The 19,052-nt window shown below is 46.5% G+C and overlaps 1 protein-coding gene across 6 annotated transcripts in view; it reads right to left on the reverse strand.

The window, feature by feature from the left end:
- NEDD4 (NEDD4 E3 ubiquitin protein ligase) overlaps window positions 1–19,052 on the reverse strand; it is a 470,501-nt gene that overhangs the window by 147,529 nt on the left and 303,920 nt on the right. For all 6 annotated transcript variants that reach the window (XM_063926139.1, XM_063926140.1, XM_063926138.1 and 3 more), the window contains 2 exons: window positions 12,619–12,669; window positions 5,431–5,492 (listed from right to left, as the gene is read on the reverse strand). In XM_063926139.1, coding sequence (XP_063782209.1) covers window positions 5,431–5,492; window positions 12,619–12,669 — 113 coding nt within the window. The remainder of the gene's footprint in view (window positions 1–5,430; window positions 5,493–12,618; window positions 12,670–19,052) is intronic.

Consider the following 19,052-nt stretch of genomic DNA (forward strand, 5'->3'; position numbering starts at 1 on the left):
GCTTGTTCTGGAATGGGACTCAAGAAACATTCCTTGCCATGATGAGGGATATCAATGGCCAAGACAGTCCTATTAAATTTACCACCGATACCAGCTTTGAGTGCATCCATTATTTAGATGTGACAGTAAAACAAAAGGAGGACTGTACTCTGCACACATCTATGTATTTCAAACCAACGGACCGTAACACGGTGTTACATGCAGCTAGTCATCATCCACCTTCATTAGTCAAAGGTCTTCCGTTCTCACAGTTTTTGAGAATTATTCGCATATGCAGTGACCCCATTGACACCATCGTCCAAATCGATAAGATGCTTATTAAGTTCCTGGCACGAGGTTATCATCCCCGAGCGCTGAAAACAGCTAAACACAAGGCTCTATCCATCTCTAGACATCAGGCATTGTATAAAACTAATCCCGCAGTACGTGAGGATCGGATTGTATGGACTCAACAATACACCACTTCGAGTAATGCACTGATGAAAACTGCTAAGGATATATGGCCCATAATATCACAGGATCGCAGTCTACCAGCTTTACAGGACACGACCATCCTACCATCATTCTTTCGAGGTAGAAACATCAAAGATGTAGTGGTCCATAACGACATCAGCCAGCACACGGCAACCACAGCCACCCATTTCTTAAGTAGGAAGGGTGGCAACTACCGATGTTTGGGTTGCACAACCTGCAGCTTTTTGGAGACAGGTAACACCTTTTCGCATCCCAGCTCGGGCAAAATATTTAAGATACAGCATCCGGTCTCTTGCACCACGAGATTTGTGGTATATTATATTAAATGCCCATGTAGTCTACTATACGTGGGCAAGACCACTAGACAAATGAAGGAACGCATGACCCAACATAGGTCCAGCATACGTGCAGCCCTTGAAGGTAAAGATTGTGATCAGCCAGTTGCTCATCATTTCAGGGACTCGCATCACAATCTGTCCTCCATCAGGTACCGCATCATCGATTGGGTTCCCCCTAATCCCAGAGGTGGTAACAGAGGCCGTATCCTATTACAGAAAGAAGCGAGATGGATACATGTGCTACAAACTGTCCAACCATTGGCACTCAATGAATCTCTTGCACTTACTTGTTTTTTATGAATTCTTGTTTTTTTCTTCCCTTATGCTTAACAATTAGATTTCTTACTTATGGTTGGACAATAGTAGAGTTTTCTATTTGGTGCCATACTCTTTCATTATCATGCCTGTGCATCTATGCATTAGTAAGGGATCTACAGCTCTAATATGTGTCTAGTGTTATACATATCTACCATTGATTCCACCCATTTGATTGGTAGTATGCTGTTTTATTGCACTGAGCATCTTGTATGCTCTTATTACTGCGAGACATGTATGTCTTATACTTTAGCATTTGCTATTATCTTTAGGCTTTATATATTGAATAGTGAGCCACACTTTTTGTGCCATCATGATTTGTTTAGGGTACTCATTATTGTTGATTACTGTGCCTGTTTCTCCGTAGCCTGTTTCACTCGTTACCATGGTGATGGTTTTCACTCCACCCGCCCCACGCCCCTGCGACGGCGGCTGCCGATGACGCCATTTGGACTCCAGAGCGGGCGGCTGCGGCGGTTCCCCTGTGCACGCTTGGTGAGTATACAGTAAGGTATATAAATGTATTTTATGTCAGTATTCTTTAAGTCTTGATAAAGGAGCACAGCTCCGAAACGTTGGCTATTACCTCTGTCTCTTGTTTGATTCCACAAATCTGAGGTACTCCTGATGAGGTGGATAAATGGGGACATGCAGGTAAGCATCCTTTATGTCCAGAGACACCATAAAATCCCCCTCTTCCAGGCTTGCAATGACCGCCCTGATCGATTCCATCTTGAACTTGAACCTTTTCAGGTAAATGTTCAGGGATTTTAAATTCAATATGGGTCTGACCGAACCGTCCGGTTTCGGTACCACAAACATTGTGGAATAGTAACACTACTTCCCTTTCTATGGGGGAAGCTGGCAAAGCCGATTTGAGGTAACGGTGAGGGGGCATCACTTCGAATTCCAGCTTGTATCCCTGAGACACAATCTGTATAGCCCAGGGATCCACCCGTGAGCGAACCCACTGGTGGCTGAAACTTTGGAGACGCGCCCCCACAGCTCCTGGCTCCACCTGTGGAGCCCCAGCGTCATGCGGTGGATTTAGTGGAAGCCGGGGAGGACTTCTGTTCCTGGGAACTAGCTGTATTGTGCAGCTTCTTTCCTCTACCCCTGCCTCTGGCAAGAAAAGACGCACCTCGGACTTTCTTGCCTCTTTGTGATCGAAAGGACTGCATTTGGTAATACGGTGCTTTCTTAGGTTGTGAGGGAATATATGGCAAAAAATTTGACTTCCCAGCCGTAGCTGTGGAAACTAGGTCCGAGAGACCGTCCCCAAACAATTCCTCACCCTTATAAGGTAAAACCTCCATGTGCTTTTTTGAGTCGGCATCACCTGTCCATTGCCGAGTCCACAGGACCCTTCTGGCAGAAATGGACATTGCATTTATTCTAGAGCCCAGTAGGCAAATGTCTCTCTGGGCATCCCTCATATATAGGACAGCGTCTTTTATATGCCCCATGGTCAGTAATATAGTATCCTTGTCCAAGGTTTTAAGTTCCTCAGATAGAGTATCTGTCCATGCTGCTACAGCACTACACATCCAGGCCGACGCAATTGCCGGCCTTAGTAGGGTACCTGAATGTGTATAAACGGACTTCAGGATACCTTCCTGCTTTCTATCCGCAGGATCTTTTAGGGTGGCCGTATCCTGTAACGGCAGGGCTACCTTCTTAGATAAGCGTGTCAAAGCTTTGTCTACCCTAAAGGATGATTCCCAGCGTAACCTGTCCGTTGGCGGGAAAGGATACGCCATAAGTAACCGTTTGGAAATCTGCATTTTCCTATCAGGAGATTCCCAAGCTTTTTCACATAACTCATTTAACTCATGTGAAGGGGGAAAAGTCACCTCTTGCCTTTTTTCCCCAAACATATAAACCCTCTTGTCAGGGACAGGGTTTTCCTCTGAGATGTGCAATACATCCTTCTTTGCTATAATCATGTAGCGGATGGCTTTAGCCATTTTAGGCTGCAACTTTGCATCACCGCCATCGACACTGGAGTCAGAATCCGTGTCGATATCTGTGTCAACAATTTGGGATAGTGGGCGCTTCTGAGACCCTGACGGCCTCTGCGCTGTAGGATCAGGCATAGGTTGAGACCCTGACTGTCCCAAGGCTTCAGCTTTATCCAACCTTTTATGCAAGGAGTTTACATTATCATTTAACACCTTCCACATATCCATCCAATCAGGTGTCGGCGCCGTCGGCGGAGACACCACATTCATTTGCACCTGCTCTGCTTCCACATAGCCTTCCTCGTCAAACATGTCGACACAAGCGTACCGACACACCACACACACAGGGGATGCTCTATTTGAGGACAGAACCCCCACAAGGCCCTTTGGAGAGACAGAGAGAGAGTATGCCAGCACACACCCCAGCGCTATATGACCCAGGAATTACACAGTAACTTAGTGTTTACCCAGTAGCTGCTGTATACACTGATTTTGCGCTAAATTTATGTGCCCCCCCCCCTCTCTTTTTACCCTCTTTCTACCGTGATTCTGCAGGGGAGAGCTTGGGGAGCTTCCTCTCAGCGGAGCTGTGGAGAGAAAATGGTGCTGGTGAGTGCTGAGGAAGAAGCCCCGCCCCATCAGCGGCGGGCTTCTGTCCGGCGATTTTGTGTAAAATAATGGCGGGGGCTTATGCATATATACAGTGCCCAACTGTATATATGCTCTTTTATGCCAAGAGGTACTTAATTGCTGCCCAGGGCGCCCCCCCCCCCCCCCCTGCGCCCTGCACCCTACAGTGACCGGAGTGTGCGAGTCTAATGTGGGAGCAATGGCGCACAGCTGCAGTGCTGTACGCTACCTCATATGAAGACTGGAGTCTTCTGCCGCCGCTTTCGAAGTCTTCTTGCTTCTCACGCCGGCTTCTGGCTCTGCGAGGGGGACGGCGACGCGGCTCCGGGATCGGACGACCAAGGGTGCGTTCCTGTGTTCGATCCCTCTGGAGCTAATAGTGTCCAGTAGCCTAAGAAGCAGGACCTATCCACAGTGAGGTCTGCTTCTCTCCCCTCAGTCCCACGTAGCAGAGAGTCTGTTGCCAGCAGATCTCTCTGAAAATAAAAAATCCTAAAATACTTTCTTATTAGCAAGCTCAGGAGAGCTCACTAAGGTGCAACCAGCTCGTCCGGGCACAGATTCAAACTGAGGTCTGGAGGAGGGACATAGAGGGAGGAGCCAGTGCACACCAGTAATCCTAATTCTTTCTTAAAGTGCCCTGTCTCCTGCGGAGCCCGTCTGTTCCCCCATGGTCCTTACGGAGTCCCCAGCATCCACTAGGACGTTAGAGAAAAATAAATAAAATTAATATACAAATTGTAAACAAATACTAAACGCTACTACCACAGTTCCTTCTAAAATTATTTAGTGAAGCACTGGCATTTTCACAATCAAAAGCAACTGTTCACGGCTGTAACTTTATGCGCAGTGTAATATAAAACATCACATGAGCACATGTTATATTGCATACAGTAGACTCTATATTCATTTCTCAACAGCTTGTTAAATGAAACAAGAAAATGAAAACACAGATCGATACTTCATGTAAGCTATTTGCTCATGTCCTGAAAAGTGATATATAAGCAATATATAATGATTTCTATTCTTCATTTTCACTCATGATGTTCCATCTGATCTCCCTCACAGTGGATGATACTGTGCTGTGTAAGCAATGCAGACAATTCCACAATATTAAGATTACACTGCATTATAAGACGCAAGCTAAAGGACTAGGAATGTAGAACTTAACTGGAAATATAGTTAAAAGCCAATCCCGGGAATCTCGGGATTGGCCAGTTTTCAATCCAGATACACGGGATTGAAAAAATGGCCAATCCCGGGATTGGCTTCCCTAAGCGCAATGCACCGTATACTACAATATAGTACAGTTATTCTTAAGTTTAGCAGGACTGTAAGGAAAAACCACAATGCTCCCCGCAAGAACAAACGCCATCTTCCCCATAGTCTGTGAAGGCAAGAGTCAAGCCCCCACTCAACACAAGTGGTCATACAAAAAAAAATAAAAAAATTACAGTTATTCAAAACCAAAACAAATGTTTTGTCCCCTCCCCCAAGTACCATGTCCAAATTTATTCCCTTATGTGAAATAAAATGTATCACGGCAACAAATAAAACTAGTGTAGCTATAAAAACACATATACAAAACACTATCTGGGGTTCAAGAACTATGCTTTACAGACTAACCCGTAAAATAAAACATTTGCGTTATAGAGTATGTTCATATTGCAGTTTAGACAAAATTGGAAGTGTCAACTGTCTATTTAGCTTACCTTCGTGAATGAAGGATGAAGTCTTTAAATGTATATGGTCGCTCCAACCGGGGATTTTCTGTCTGTAATAAAGCAGTGATAATTGATAAAAGGCCCTATATAGTTGTGTTTAAAAAACCAACAAAAAAACAAAAACATAATTTTCCCAGACAGCCAGATTGGATGCTTTGAGGAGTGATTAGATGGTTGTTGATGCTCAGAATAGTCCCTGCTGCTGAGAGCAGCAGAGAACCAAGTGGCTAGAGTGGCATTATTGGCCTTTCTCTGATGTATATCTAGAATGGGTGCAGGTTGTAAATTGTACAAGGTCAAAGGGACCCTATGCCACCTACCTTGTACCACAATGGTGACAGCTGGCACCATAATTACGGCAATGTCTAGGTGGCCAGTAATGGGACTCAGACAAGTCAGTTCCAATGACTGGTCTGACTCCCCTGACCATATAAGACAACAAGTTGTATATAATAAAAAATAAATAAAAAAATAATCACAAAAAACCCTAACAATTTGTAGCCATATACAACGCGAGATGCCTGGTTTGAGTGAGCTGCCAGGTCCTGTGCAACTCTGCTAACATTGGTCGTCATTTTTTGCTGAAAATGTGCCTTATTCACAACGCAATGCAGTACAGGGAGACTGTGCGGATTAATTTGATATATGACACATGCATATTGTGTGTGACAGACTGTAAATGGAACAGAAACCAACTTGTATTGGAAAAAAGCTGCAGCTGCTACATTGTAGCACTTTTAATACAGATTCAGAGACACTGTTGCACGAACATATGTATGCCAGTGTCATCAAATTACTCAGCACAGTCTCCTTGTACATTTTCGTTGCAACTAAGACGCATTTTCGGCAAAAGAGATTCTCACGCGACCTGACATGCCATGAGGGGCTGTTTGGCGTGATTACAGTAAAAACAATGCGGACATATCAATATATTTGTTTTGCGAGGAAGCCTGTGAATAAAGGCTGTCCATTCCTCCATAGGGATCAAATACCTGTTTCTGAACATACAGAATATGTCTATGCTACCTTTCACTTACTGCTATAAACACAGAATGCGCAATGGGTAAAATTTAACCAAAAAACAAACAACTATTCAAAAATATATAAAAAGGTGGTTTTACTTTTCTCCTAGTCCGTAGAGGATGCTGGGGACTCAAAAAGGACCATGGGGTATAGACGGGATCCGCAGGAGCTTGGGCACACTGAAAAGACTTTAACTGGGTGTGAACTGGCTCCTCCCTCTATGCCCCTCCTCCAGACTACAGTTATAGGAACTGTGACCAGGAGAGACGGACATTTCGAGGAAAGGATTTTTGTTTAAACTAAGGGCTAGAGCATACCAGCCAGCACCACAACATACCGTACAACCGGAGTAACAGTAAACCAGATAACAGTATGAATTAACTAAAGCAACAAGCTGAAACAACAAATACACAACCCATGTGTAAACTAATACAACCAGCAAGAATACACTGCAAGTAACCTTCCGCACTGGGATGGGCGCCCAGCATCCTCTACGGACTAGGAGAAAAGGATTTACCAGTAGGTACTAAAATCCAATTTTCTCTTATGTCCTAGAGGATGCTGGGGACTCCAAAAGGACAATGGGGTCTATACCAAAGCTCCAACATGGGCGGGAGAGTGCGGACGACTCTGCAGCACCGATTGAGCAAACATGATGTCCTCCTCAGCTAGGGTATCAAACTTTTAAACTTAGCAAAGGTGTTTGAACTCGACCACGTAGCTGCTTGGCAAAGTTGAAGTGCCGAGACCCCTCGGGCAGCCGCCCAAGATGAGCCCACCTTCCTGGTAGAATGGGCCTTCACTGATTTCGGCACCGGTAGCCCGGCCGAACAATGAGCTTGCTGAAACGTACTACAAATCCAGCGTGCAATAGTCTGCTTCGAAGCAGGATGACCAATCTTGTTGGAAGCATACAGGACAAACAGCGCCTCTGTTTTCCTGGCCACCGCCGTTCTGGCGACGTAGATCTTCAAAGCTCTCACAACATCAAGAGACTTTGGAACTGCCACAGCACCCGTATCCACAGGTACCACAATAGGTTGGTTAATGTGAAACGAAGAAACCACCTTCGGCAGAAATTGTTGACGAGTCCTCAATTCCGCTCTATCCGAATGGAAAATCAAGTACGGACTCTTGTGAGATAAGACCGCCAACTCTGACATTCGCCTGGCAGACGCCAGAGCCAACAGCATGACCACCTTCCAAGTGAGAAACTTTAACTCAACCTTACGCAAAGGTTCAAACCAGGAAGACATAAGAAACTAAGACCACTTCAAGATCCCGGGTACACAAATGGAGGATGGATATGCATCACTCCCTTCACAAAAGTCTGAACCTCTGGGAGTACAGCCAATTCCTTCTGAAAGAAGATCGATAAAGCCGAAATCTGCACTTTGATGGAACTCAATTTCAGGCCTGCATCGACGCCTGCCTGCAAAAAATGGAGAAACCGACCCAAGTGAAATTCTTCCGCAGGAGCAGCTTTAGTCTCACACCATGAAACATACTTTCTCCAAATACGGTGATAATGTTTCGCCGTAACCTCCTACCTCGCCTTAAGGAGAGTGGGAATGACCTCCCCAGGAATACCTTTCGAGCTAAGATTTGGCGCTCAACTTCCATGCCGTCAAATGCAGTCGCGGTAAGTCTGGAAACACGCATGGTCCCTGCAATAACAGGTCCTCTCTTAGAGGGAGCGGCCAAGGATCTTCCACAAGTAATTCCTGAAGATCTGGATACCAGGCCCTTCTTGGCCAATCTGGAACGACAAGAATCGCTTGAACCCTTGCTCGTCGAATGATTCCCAGTACCTTTGGAATGAGAGGAAGCGGAGGGAACACATACACCGACTGAAACACCCACGGAGTTACCAGGGCACTGGCCTGGGGGTCCCTTGACCTGGAACAATACCTCGGAAGCTTCTTGTTGAGGCGCGACGCCATCATGTCGATCAGCGGAATTCCCCAACGCTTCGTTACTTCTGCAAATACCTCTTGGTGAAGAGCCCACTCTCCCGGATGGAAATCGTGTCTGCTGAGGAAGTCTGCTTCCCAGTTGTCCTCTCCCGGAAGGAAGACTGCTGACCGAGCGCTCACGTGCTGTTCCGCCCAGCAAAGGATTCTTGTGGCCTCCGCTATAGCCGCCCTGCTCCTTGTTCCGCCTTGACGGTTTATATGCGCCACCGCTGTTATGTTGTCCGACTGTATCAGGACAGGCCGACCCTTAAGAAGGCTTCTTGCTTGTAGCAGGCCGTTGTAAATGGCTATTAATTCGAGAACATTTATGTGGAGACGAGATTCCTGGAGCGACCATTTCCCCTGGAAATTTCTTCCCTGGGTGACTGCGCCCCAGCCTCGGAGACTTGCATCTGTTGTCAACAGGACCCAATCCAGGATATCGAATCGGCGCCCTCCTAGGAGGTGAGAACTTTGTAGCCACCACAGGAGAGAAATCCTGGCCCTGGGAGATAGACTTATCTTCCGGTGCATGTGCAGGTGAGACCCGGACCATTTGCTCAGCAGATCCCACTGAAACACCCGGGCATGAAACCTGCCAAACGGAATGGCTTCGTACTCCGCAACCATTTTCCCCAGAACCCGAGTACATTGATGAATCGACACACTTTTCGGCCTCAGAAGCTCCCTGACCATCGTCTGCAGTTCCAGAGCTTTGTCTTCCGGAAGAATCACCTTCCGTAAGCCCGTGTCCAGAATCATGCCCAGAAAGGGCAGCCGAGTGGTCAGAATCAACTGAGACTTTGGCAAATTTAGGAGCCAACCGTGTTGTTGCAGAACCGACAGACAAATTCACATTTCTCAGCAACTGTTCCTTGGACCTCGCCTTTATCAGGAGATCGTCCAAGTACGGGATAATTGTAACCCCTTCCTTGTGAAGGAGAACCATCATTTCTGCCATGACTTTGGTGAAAACACTCGGGGCCGTGAAAAGCCCAAACTACAACGTCTGAAATTGGTAATGAGAATCCTGTATCGCAAACCTGAGGAAGGCTTGATGCGGAGGATATATCGGGACGTGTAAGTAGGCATCCTTTATGTCGACTGACGCCATAAAATCCCCTCCTTCTAGGCTGGAAATCACAGCTCGAAGAGATTCCATCTTGAACTTGGAAACTTTCAAGTATGGATTGAGGGATTTTAGGTTCAGAATCGGTCTGACTGAACCGTCCGGTTTCGGTACCACAAAGAGGCTCGAGTAGAACCCCTTCCCCCGTTGGGACGGGAACAATGACCCTCTGTTGACACAGCTTTTGTATTGCTGCCTTCACCACCTCCCTGTCCGGAAGAGACATTGGTAAGGCCGAAATGAAAAACCGGTGAGGGGGCACCTCCTGAAACTCCAGCTTGTATCCCTGAGATACTATCTCTAGGACCCAAGGATCCAGGCCTGACTGAACCCAGACCTGACTGAAGATCCGCAGACAGCCCCCCACCGGTCCGGACTCCCCCAGGGAAGCCCCAGCGTCATGCGGTGGACTTGGTAGAGGCAGGGGAGGACTTTTGGTCCTGGGCGCCTGACACTGCAGGCGACTTTCTTCCGCTTCCTCTACCCTTTGAAGCGATGAAGGACGAACCTTTTCCACGCTTGTATTTAATTGGACGAAAGGACTGCATCTGCTGATGTGGTGCCTTTTTCTGTTGTGTGGGAACATAAGGAAGAAAAGACGACTTACCCGCAGTCGCGGTAGACACCAGGTCAGCCAAGCCGTCACCAAACAAGACATTACCTTTGAAGGGGAGAGCTTCCATAGCTCTCTTGGAGTCGGCATCAGCATTCCATTGATGGATCCACAGCGCCCTCCTGGCCGAGATCGCCATGGCATTAGCTCTTGATCCCAAGAGACCAACATCCCTCGCCGCATCCTGCAGGTAATCTGCAGCGTCCTTGATATAACCAAGAGTCAAAAGAACATTATCTTTATTAAGGGTATCCATATCAGCAGCTAAATTCTCAGCCCATTTAGCAATAGCACTACTCACCCATACAGACTCCACAGCAGGTCTGAGCAAAGCACCCGTATTAGCGAAAATGGACTTCAGAGACGTCTCCAGCTTGCGACCCGCTGGATCCTTGAGTGCTGCCGTGTCAGGAGATTGAAGCGCCACCTTCTTAGATAACCGGGATAGAGCCTTGTCGACATTTGGAGACGACTCCCATTTTTCCCTGTCATCAGAGGGGAAAGGATACCCCATGTAAATTCTCTTGGGAATCTGCCACCTCTTGTCCGGCGACTCCCAAGCCTTTTCACAAAGAGTATTCATTTCATGAGAGGGGGGAAACTTCACCTCAGGTTTTTTCCCTTTGACACACCGACACACACACACAGCCTCAGCTAGGGGACCGACCCACAAGGAAGCCCGGATAGAGAAACACAGAGGGAGTATGCCAGCTCACACCCCAGCGCCCATATATCCCACTAAACAATATATGGTGAAAGTGCTGCTAGAAATACAAATAATTATGCACCAATAACTGTGCCACCTCCGCCATAACCCCCCCCCCCCCATTAGCTCCCTGTTGCTTGTAGTGGAGGTCCCGGGCCAGCGTCTCATGCCGCGGCGTGGATGAGAGAAAATGGCGCTGGTGAGCTGTGCGGCTAAGCCCCGCCATTTCCCGGCGCGCTTCAGCCCGCTAAAATTTGAAAAATGAAAATGCTGGCGGGGGTACGAAAACGGTGCAGAGGCACCGAAAAGCCTTCTGCCAGCTTCCCAGACCCAGTAACATGCTGCCAAGGGCGCTCCCCCACCCTGCACCCTGTGAGTGCCGTTGGTGAAGTGAGTGGGAGCATGGAGCGCAGCGCTACCGCTGCGCTGTACCTCGTTACTGAAGTCTTCTGCTGTCACTGAAGTCTTCTGTCGTCTGCATACTCACCCGGCTTCTTTCTTCTGACTTCTGTGAGGGGGGTGATGGCGCGGCTCCGGGAACAAGTAGCTAGGCGCACCAAGTGATCGAACCCTCTGGAGCTAATGGTGTCCAGTAGCCTAAGAAGCAGAGCCCTTAACTAAGTAGAAGTAGGTCTGACTTCTCTCCCCTCAGTCCCACGATGCAGGGAGCCTGTAGCCAGCAGGTCTCCCTGAAAATAAAAAACCTAACAAAAAGTATTTTCTAGAGAAACTCAGGAGAGCTACCCTAGTGAGTGTCCAGTCAGTCCTGGGCCCAAAGTCTAACTGAGGTCTGGAGGAGGGGCATAGAGGGAGGAGCCAGTTCACACCCAGTTAAAGTCTTTTCAGTGTGCCCAAGCTCCTGCGGATCCCGTCTATACACCATGGTCCTTTTGGAGTCCCCAGCATCCTCTAGGACGTAAGAGAGAAAAAATAAATAAAAACTCACCAATCTTTTTGTATAAATAGCAAGCAGACATTTTAAAAAAGTAAATCATGCAGCCCTAGTCACATGCATAGTTAGAGATATCCCAACATCTCTGATTCTCTTTATAAAGAAGCCCAATATATTGACAGTAACAGACAGCAGTAAAACAGGAAATAATTTTAACTTTGGTATTTCATCAACAAATTGTGAAAGGTTTATCAGAAAGGAAAAACGTTGGCAACGTCATATAGCATAGTACTGTACCGGCTGTTCTAAATTGAAAAATGTACATAACACGTCAAGAGTAAAATATTTATTGCAAGTGTAACATGTGCTAGAGAAGTCTTCTAATTGAATAGGCTTATGGGTAAACCAACCTAAGATGCCTGCTATAAAGCGTAGATTGCAGTGCAGTCAATGTCATAAACACTCTGAGAAACTCCTGCCTGGCAGAACATCCAGTCTACATCTCTTACTGTAAATTAACCACTTCACCAAGTGAAGAGCCATCTGACTGCAAGAACCATGCACAGCCCATGGCAATATTTAGCTCAGTAGGCTAACATATGGTTAATTATTTTTCAGATTTACAAAGCCTGATATTCTGTTATATCCCAGCGGCTGTGTGGCAGCTTCTAGCTCAGTGCGAGAGCTTCAAATGTAACTGCCCTGGCAGGCTTGCTTTGTACTTGGAGAAAAGTACACATATCAGCTTTATTGGTCTTATATAAATAAAAAAGCAGGGATCTTGTGATCAGCAGATTAGGGTTACAGAGGAACAGAACAGAGTGTTAACATTCTGATGAAAAGCAGCACAGTACATACCGGAAACTGGTAAAGAGGAATATCCACTTGACCAAGAAAGTCATCTCTGGTCTACAAATGAAAAATAGTAGTAATTAAAGATCACACTTAAATGGGACAGTGCCACTCAGTGGGGTTTGCAATAAATTAACCGTCCACCCACCCCAGATAAAGGAGACTGTCAACATTTTATCCACATTTATACATATAGCAAATCATGGTTTTACACTTTTTAGCTTCCGGCTCAGGCAGTGTGTACGTGCGGTGCTATGGGAGAGACATCATGACGTCTCTCCCATAGATCCGAAGAGCGGGTGGCCAGGCGGCGGGCAGCAGCGGTCCGGAAGCAGGAGCGGGGCTGGTAAGTATGGAGTGTTTTTTTTTTTTCATTTTTAGTATGTGTGTAAGCAGCGCTACTAGGGAGCACAATGGCTGGGGGCACATCTACTGGGGGCATCACGTCTGACTGGGGGCATATCTACTGGGTGCATGACTACTGGGGCATAACTACTGACTGGGGGCATGACTACGGGGGACATAACTACTGGGGACAAATCTACTGGGACATAACTACTGGGGACAAATCTACTGGGGCATAACTACAGGAGCAACACTACACAGGGCATTACTAATGAGGGCATTGCATAAGGGGCACTTTATAAGGGGCATCACTCCTGGGGACATAAGGGGCACTACTACTGAGCGCATTGTATAAGGGGCACTATTGCTGTGGGCATTATGTGTATTTGGGATGCTACTACTGTGGGCTTTGTGTACAAGGGGCACTAATGTGTGGTGTAATGTTAATAAGGTTGTGCTACCGTGCGGCATAATTTGAATTGGGAATACTATTGGGTGACCAAGCCCCTTTCTTTTGGAGACCACACCCCTTTTTTGTGGTGCACACGCAATCCCTTTATTTCACAGCCATGGTGGAGGCGGGGGCGAGTTACACCATGTCTCTAGGACCACTTTAAGCACTGGTGATATGTATTGTCCATTGTATGTACTACTTTTGCAGGCTTGTAGAGGTGATCTGTAAAGGCAGAAACTAGTCATCTCTATGCAGAGAGAACTCAGACAAACAATGAGTTCTCCCTGCGGCATTACACTGAGGACCTTCCAATTACAACGATATCTGAAGGTCACCAAGACATTTGAAAGAAAGCAGAGAGGTTATTTACTTTTTGGAAATGATCCAAATAAGTAATGGATTTTCTTCACTTTTAACATATTTAAAATGAAGTAATCACAAATCCGCATATTACACTGCCATAATAACCATACAACACTTGTAACTAATCCGTATACAAAAGAACAAGATCATCTAACATACCATAGCCACTAATGTTCCTAAAAATTATCTATCCAACTATATTATAGCTGTAACTAGAATTATATAAACAATAATTATATATAGTATATTATGCGCTGCAATTTGACCAGCATAGTATCTACAATTAAAATCCTATTAATACTCACAAATGACCAATGATGATGATGATAATAATAATAATAATAATATTCTAGCTAGAAAAGTGCTCATAGGGCTCAATTGTTTTCTGGGTGACTTGTTTAAATAAAAGGACAATGGTATTTGCCAGTCTCTCAGCAGAGATTTAGCAAGAAATCATTGCATGCTGCATTCATAGAGCTCAATTCCTCCCATATGGCAAGGTGCTCGTCCTTCAAACAAACTGGAAGTTACTGAGTTACGCAAGAGGTAGCACTTTTGGGTCATTCCATGTGACTTGCGTTACATTTTTTATGTTACATTTTTAGAAGGTTCAATGCACCACCCACAAAAATCTGATGAAATTCAACATTTTAAAAATATAACAATAATATATGGGGTAGGTTGTCATAAGTAATGCTTAGAAGGAGAATTATATTTTACACCTTTAGTAGTTACATTTTAGAGTTTATATGCGTGACTCGTGTTAAAACAGAATGGAAATAGGAACGGAGGGGACATATTTATTTAAACCAGCTCTCCTAATTATTTTTACAATATGATTGTTATACTATACACTTATAAGACCCTAAACTTATGATTGACACGCAAATAAAAAATAGGATTTTAATACCTACTGGTAAATCCTTTTCTCTTAGTCCGTAGAGGATGCTGGGGACTCCAAAAAGGACCATGGGTTATAGACGGGATCTGCAGGAGACATGGGCACTTTAAGACTTTAAATGGGTGTGAACTGGCTCCTCCCTCTATGCCCCTCCTCCAGACCTCAGTTATAGGAACTGTGCCCAGGGAGATGGACATTTCGAAGAAAAGGAATTTTTGTTAACCAAGGGTGAGATACATACCAGCTCACACCACTACACACCGTACAACATGGCATTTAACTAAAACCAGTTAACAGCATGAACCAAAAAATCAGCAACAGGCTGATCGAAACCAAAACACAACCTTTGTGTAACAAAAGCAATAACTATGAACAAGTACTGCAGATAGAGTCCGCACTGGGACGGGCACCCAGCATCCTCTACGGACTAAGAGAAAAGGATTTACCGGTAGGTATTAAAATCCTATTTTCTCCTTCGTCCTAGAGGATGCTGGGGACTCCAAAAGGACCATGGGGTTTATACCAAAGCTCCAGACCGGGTGGGAGAGTGCGGATGAGCAAACATGAGGTCCTCATCAGCCAGGGTATCAAACTTGCAGAATTTTGCAAAAGTGTTTGAACCCGACCAAGTAGCTGCTCAGCAAAGGTGTAGCGCCGAGACTCCCCGGGCAGCCGCCCATGATGAGCCCACCTTCCTGGTAGAATGGGCCTTCACTGATTTCGGTAACGGCAATCCATCCGTAGAATGAACATGCTGAATCGCATTACAGATCCAGCGTGCAATAGTCTGCTTAGAAGCAGGAGCCCCAATCTTGTTGGAAGCGTACAGGACAAACAGAGCCTCCGTTTTCCTAATACGAGCCGTTCTGGCAACATAAGTTTTCAAAGCTCTGACCACATCGAGAGACTTTGAATCAGCCAAGGCTTCAGTAGTCACAGGTACCACAATAGGTTGGTTCATGTGAAACGAAGAAACCACCTTTGGTAGAAATCGTTGATGAGCTCTCAACTCCGCTCTATCCTCGTGGAAAATCAAATAGGGGCTTTTGTGAGACAAAGCCACCAATTCCGACACCCGCCTTGCGGACGCCAAGGCCAATAGTATGACCACTTTCCAAGTGAGAAATTTCAACTCAACCGTTTGCAAAGGTTCAAACCAATGTGACATAAGGAACTGTAACACCACGTTAAGGTCCCATGGGGCCACTGGGGGCACAAATGGAGGTTGGATGTGCAGCACGCCTTTCACAGAAGTCTGTACTTCTGGAAGCGAGGCCAATTCCCTTTGAAAGAAAATTGATAAGGCCGAAATCTGCACTTTAATTGAGCCTAACTTCAGGCCTGCATCCACACCTGCTTGTAAAAAATGGAGAAACCGACCCAGCTGAAATTCTTCCGTAGGAGCCTTCTTGGATTCACACCAATACACATTTTCTCCAAATACGGTGGTAATGCTTCACCGATACCTCCTTCCTAGCTTTCAGTAGAGTGGGGATAACTTCACCGGGAATAACCTTTCGCGCTAGAATTTTGTGTTCAACCACCACGTCGTCAAACGCAACCGCGGTAAGTCTTGGAACACGCACAGCCCTTGCTGTAACAGATCCTCTTAGAGGAAGAGGCCAGGGATCTTCTATGAGTAATTCCTGAAGATCCGAATACCAGGCCCTCCGTGGCCAATCTGGAACAACGAGTATCACCTGAACCCTTGTTCTTCTTATGATCCGTATCACCTTTGGGATGAGTGGAAGTGGAGGGAACACATAGACCGACTGATACACCCACGGTGTCACTAGGGCGTCCACTGCTACTGCTTGAGGGTCCCTCGACCTGGAACAATATGTCTGAAGTTTCTTGTTGAGGCGAGACGCCATCATGTCTATTTGAGGAATTCCCCAACGACTTGTCACTTCTGCAAAGACCTCTTGATGAAGACCCCACTCTCCTGGATGGAGATCGTGTCTGCTGAGAAAGTCTGCTTTCCAGTTGTCCACGCCTGGAATGAAGACCGCCGACAGAGCGCTTGCCTGTTTTTCCGCCCAGCGAAAAAACTTTTGTGGCCTCCGCCATCGTGGCTCTGCTCCTTTTTCCGCCCTGGCAGTTTATGTGCACCACTGCTGTTATGTTTTCCGACTGAATCAGGACGGGCAGGCCACGAAGAAGATGTTCTGCTTGTAGAAGGCCGTTGTAGATGGCCCTTAATTCCAGAATGTTTATGTGCAGACAAGCCTCCGGGCTAGACCATTTTCCCTGGAAATTTTGTCCGTGTGTGACTGCTCCCCAACCTCGGAGACTTGCATCCGTGGTTACTAGGATCCAATCTTTGATCCCGATCCTGCATCCCTCTAGAAGGTGAGAACTTTGGAGCCACCACAGCAGAGAAATCCTGGCCCTGGGAGATAGGCTTATCTTCCGGTGCATTTGTAGGTGAGACCCGGACCACCTGTCCAACAGGTCCCACTGAAAAACCCTGGCATGGAACCTGCCAAACGGGATGGCCTTGTAGGCCGCCACCATCTTCCCCAGCACCCCGAGTGCATTGATGAATAGACACCCTTGCCGGTTTCAGAATCCCCTTGACCATGTTCTGCATTTCCAGAGCTTTTTCCATCTGGAGAAAAATTCTCTGCAGTTCCGTGTCCAGAATCATGCCCAAGAACGACAGCCGTGTTGTCGGAATCAACTGTGACTTTGGCAAATTTAGGAGCCAACCATGTTCCTGCTGAAATTGGTAATGACAATCCTGAACAGAAAACCTCAGGTAAGCCTGATGTGGAGGATATATGGGGACATGTAGGTAAGCATTCTTTATGTCGACTGACACCATAAAATCCCCCCCTTCCAGACTGGAAATCACTGCTCGGAGAGATTCCATCTTGAATTTGAATCTTTTTAAATATAGATTGAGGGATTTTAAGTTCAGAATCGGTCTGACCGAGCCATCCGGCTTCGGGACCACGAACAGGCTTGAATAAAACCCTTCTCCCCATTGTGACGGGGGTACTGTGACAATGACTTGCTGTTGACACAGCTTTTGTATTGCAGCGCACACCACTTCTCTTTCCGGAAGAGAAGCTGGCAAGGCCGATTTGAAAAATCGGTGGGGGGCACGTCTTGAAACTCCAGTTTGTATCCTTGGGCCACAATTTTCAGCACCCAAGGATCCAGTCCTGAGTGAGCCCAGACCAGACTGAAGAGCTGAAGACGTGCCCCACCGGTGCAGACTCCCGCAGCGGAGCCCCAGCATCATGCAGTGGACTTGGCAGAAGCCGGGGAGGACTTCTGCTCCTGGGAGCTTGCCACAGCCGGTGATCTTTTTCCCCTTCCCTTACCTCTAGCAGCAAGGAAGGAGGACCCTCGTCCTTTTTTGAATTTACTAGACCGAAAGGACTGCATCTGATACTGAGGCGTTTTCTTTTGCTGTGGAGGGACAAAAGGTATAAAAGATGACTTACCCGCGGTAGCTGTAGATACCAGGTCCGCGAGTCCCTCACCAAACAAAACACCACCTTTATACGGCAACGCCTAAATAGCCCTCTTAGAGTCAGCATCATCATTCCATTGATGAGTCCATAATGCTCTCCTAACCGAGATTGCCATGGCATTGGCCCTTGATCCCAAGAGGCCAATATCTCTCGCAGCCTCCCTTAGATAGACTGCAGCGTCCCTGATATGACCCAGCGTCAAAAGAACGCTATCCCTATCCAGGGTGTCCAAGTCAGATAATAAGTTATCTGCTCACTTTTCAATTGCACTACTCACCCATGCTGATGCAACTGCAGGTCTGAGCAGTGTACCCGTAGTGACAAATAGATTTCAAGGTAGTTTCCTGCTTACGATCCGCAGGATCCTTTAGGGCCGCCGTGTCAGGGGACGGGAGCACCACCTTCTTGGACAGCCGTGCTAGAGCCTTGTCCACATTGGGGGTAGACTCCCACTTTTTCCTATCCTCAGAGGGAAACAGGTATGCCATAATAATTCTCTTGGGAATCAGCAACTTTTTGTCAGGAATTTCCCAAGCCTTTTCAAAAAGAGTATTCAGTTCATGAGAGGGAGGAAACGTTACAGGAGGTATCTTTCCTTTAAACATACAGACCTTTGTCTCAGGAACAGCAGGGTCTTCCGTGATATATAACACTTCTTTTATTACCACAATCATGTACTGAATGCTCTTAGCCAGTTTAGGATTCAACCTGGCATCACCATAGTCGACATAGGAGTCCGAATCCGTGTCGGTATCTGTGTCTGCTATCTGGGTAAACAAACGTTTCTGTGACCCTGAGGGGGTCTGACTTTGTGACAAAACATCTTCCATGGATTGTGTCCATGCTTGGTTCTGAGACTCAGATTTGTCTAATCTCTTATGCAACGAAGCCA

Source organism: Pseudophryne corroboree, chromosome 6 (assembly GCF_028390025.1).
Source record: "Pseudophryne corroboree isolate aPseCor3 chromosome 6, aPseCor3.hap2, whole genome shotgun sequence".
Taxonomy (NCBI): Eukaryota; Metazoa; Chordata; class Amphibia; order Anura; family Myobatrachidae; genus Pseudophryne; species Pseudophryne corroboree.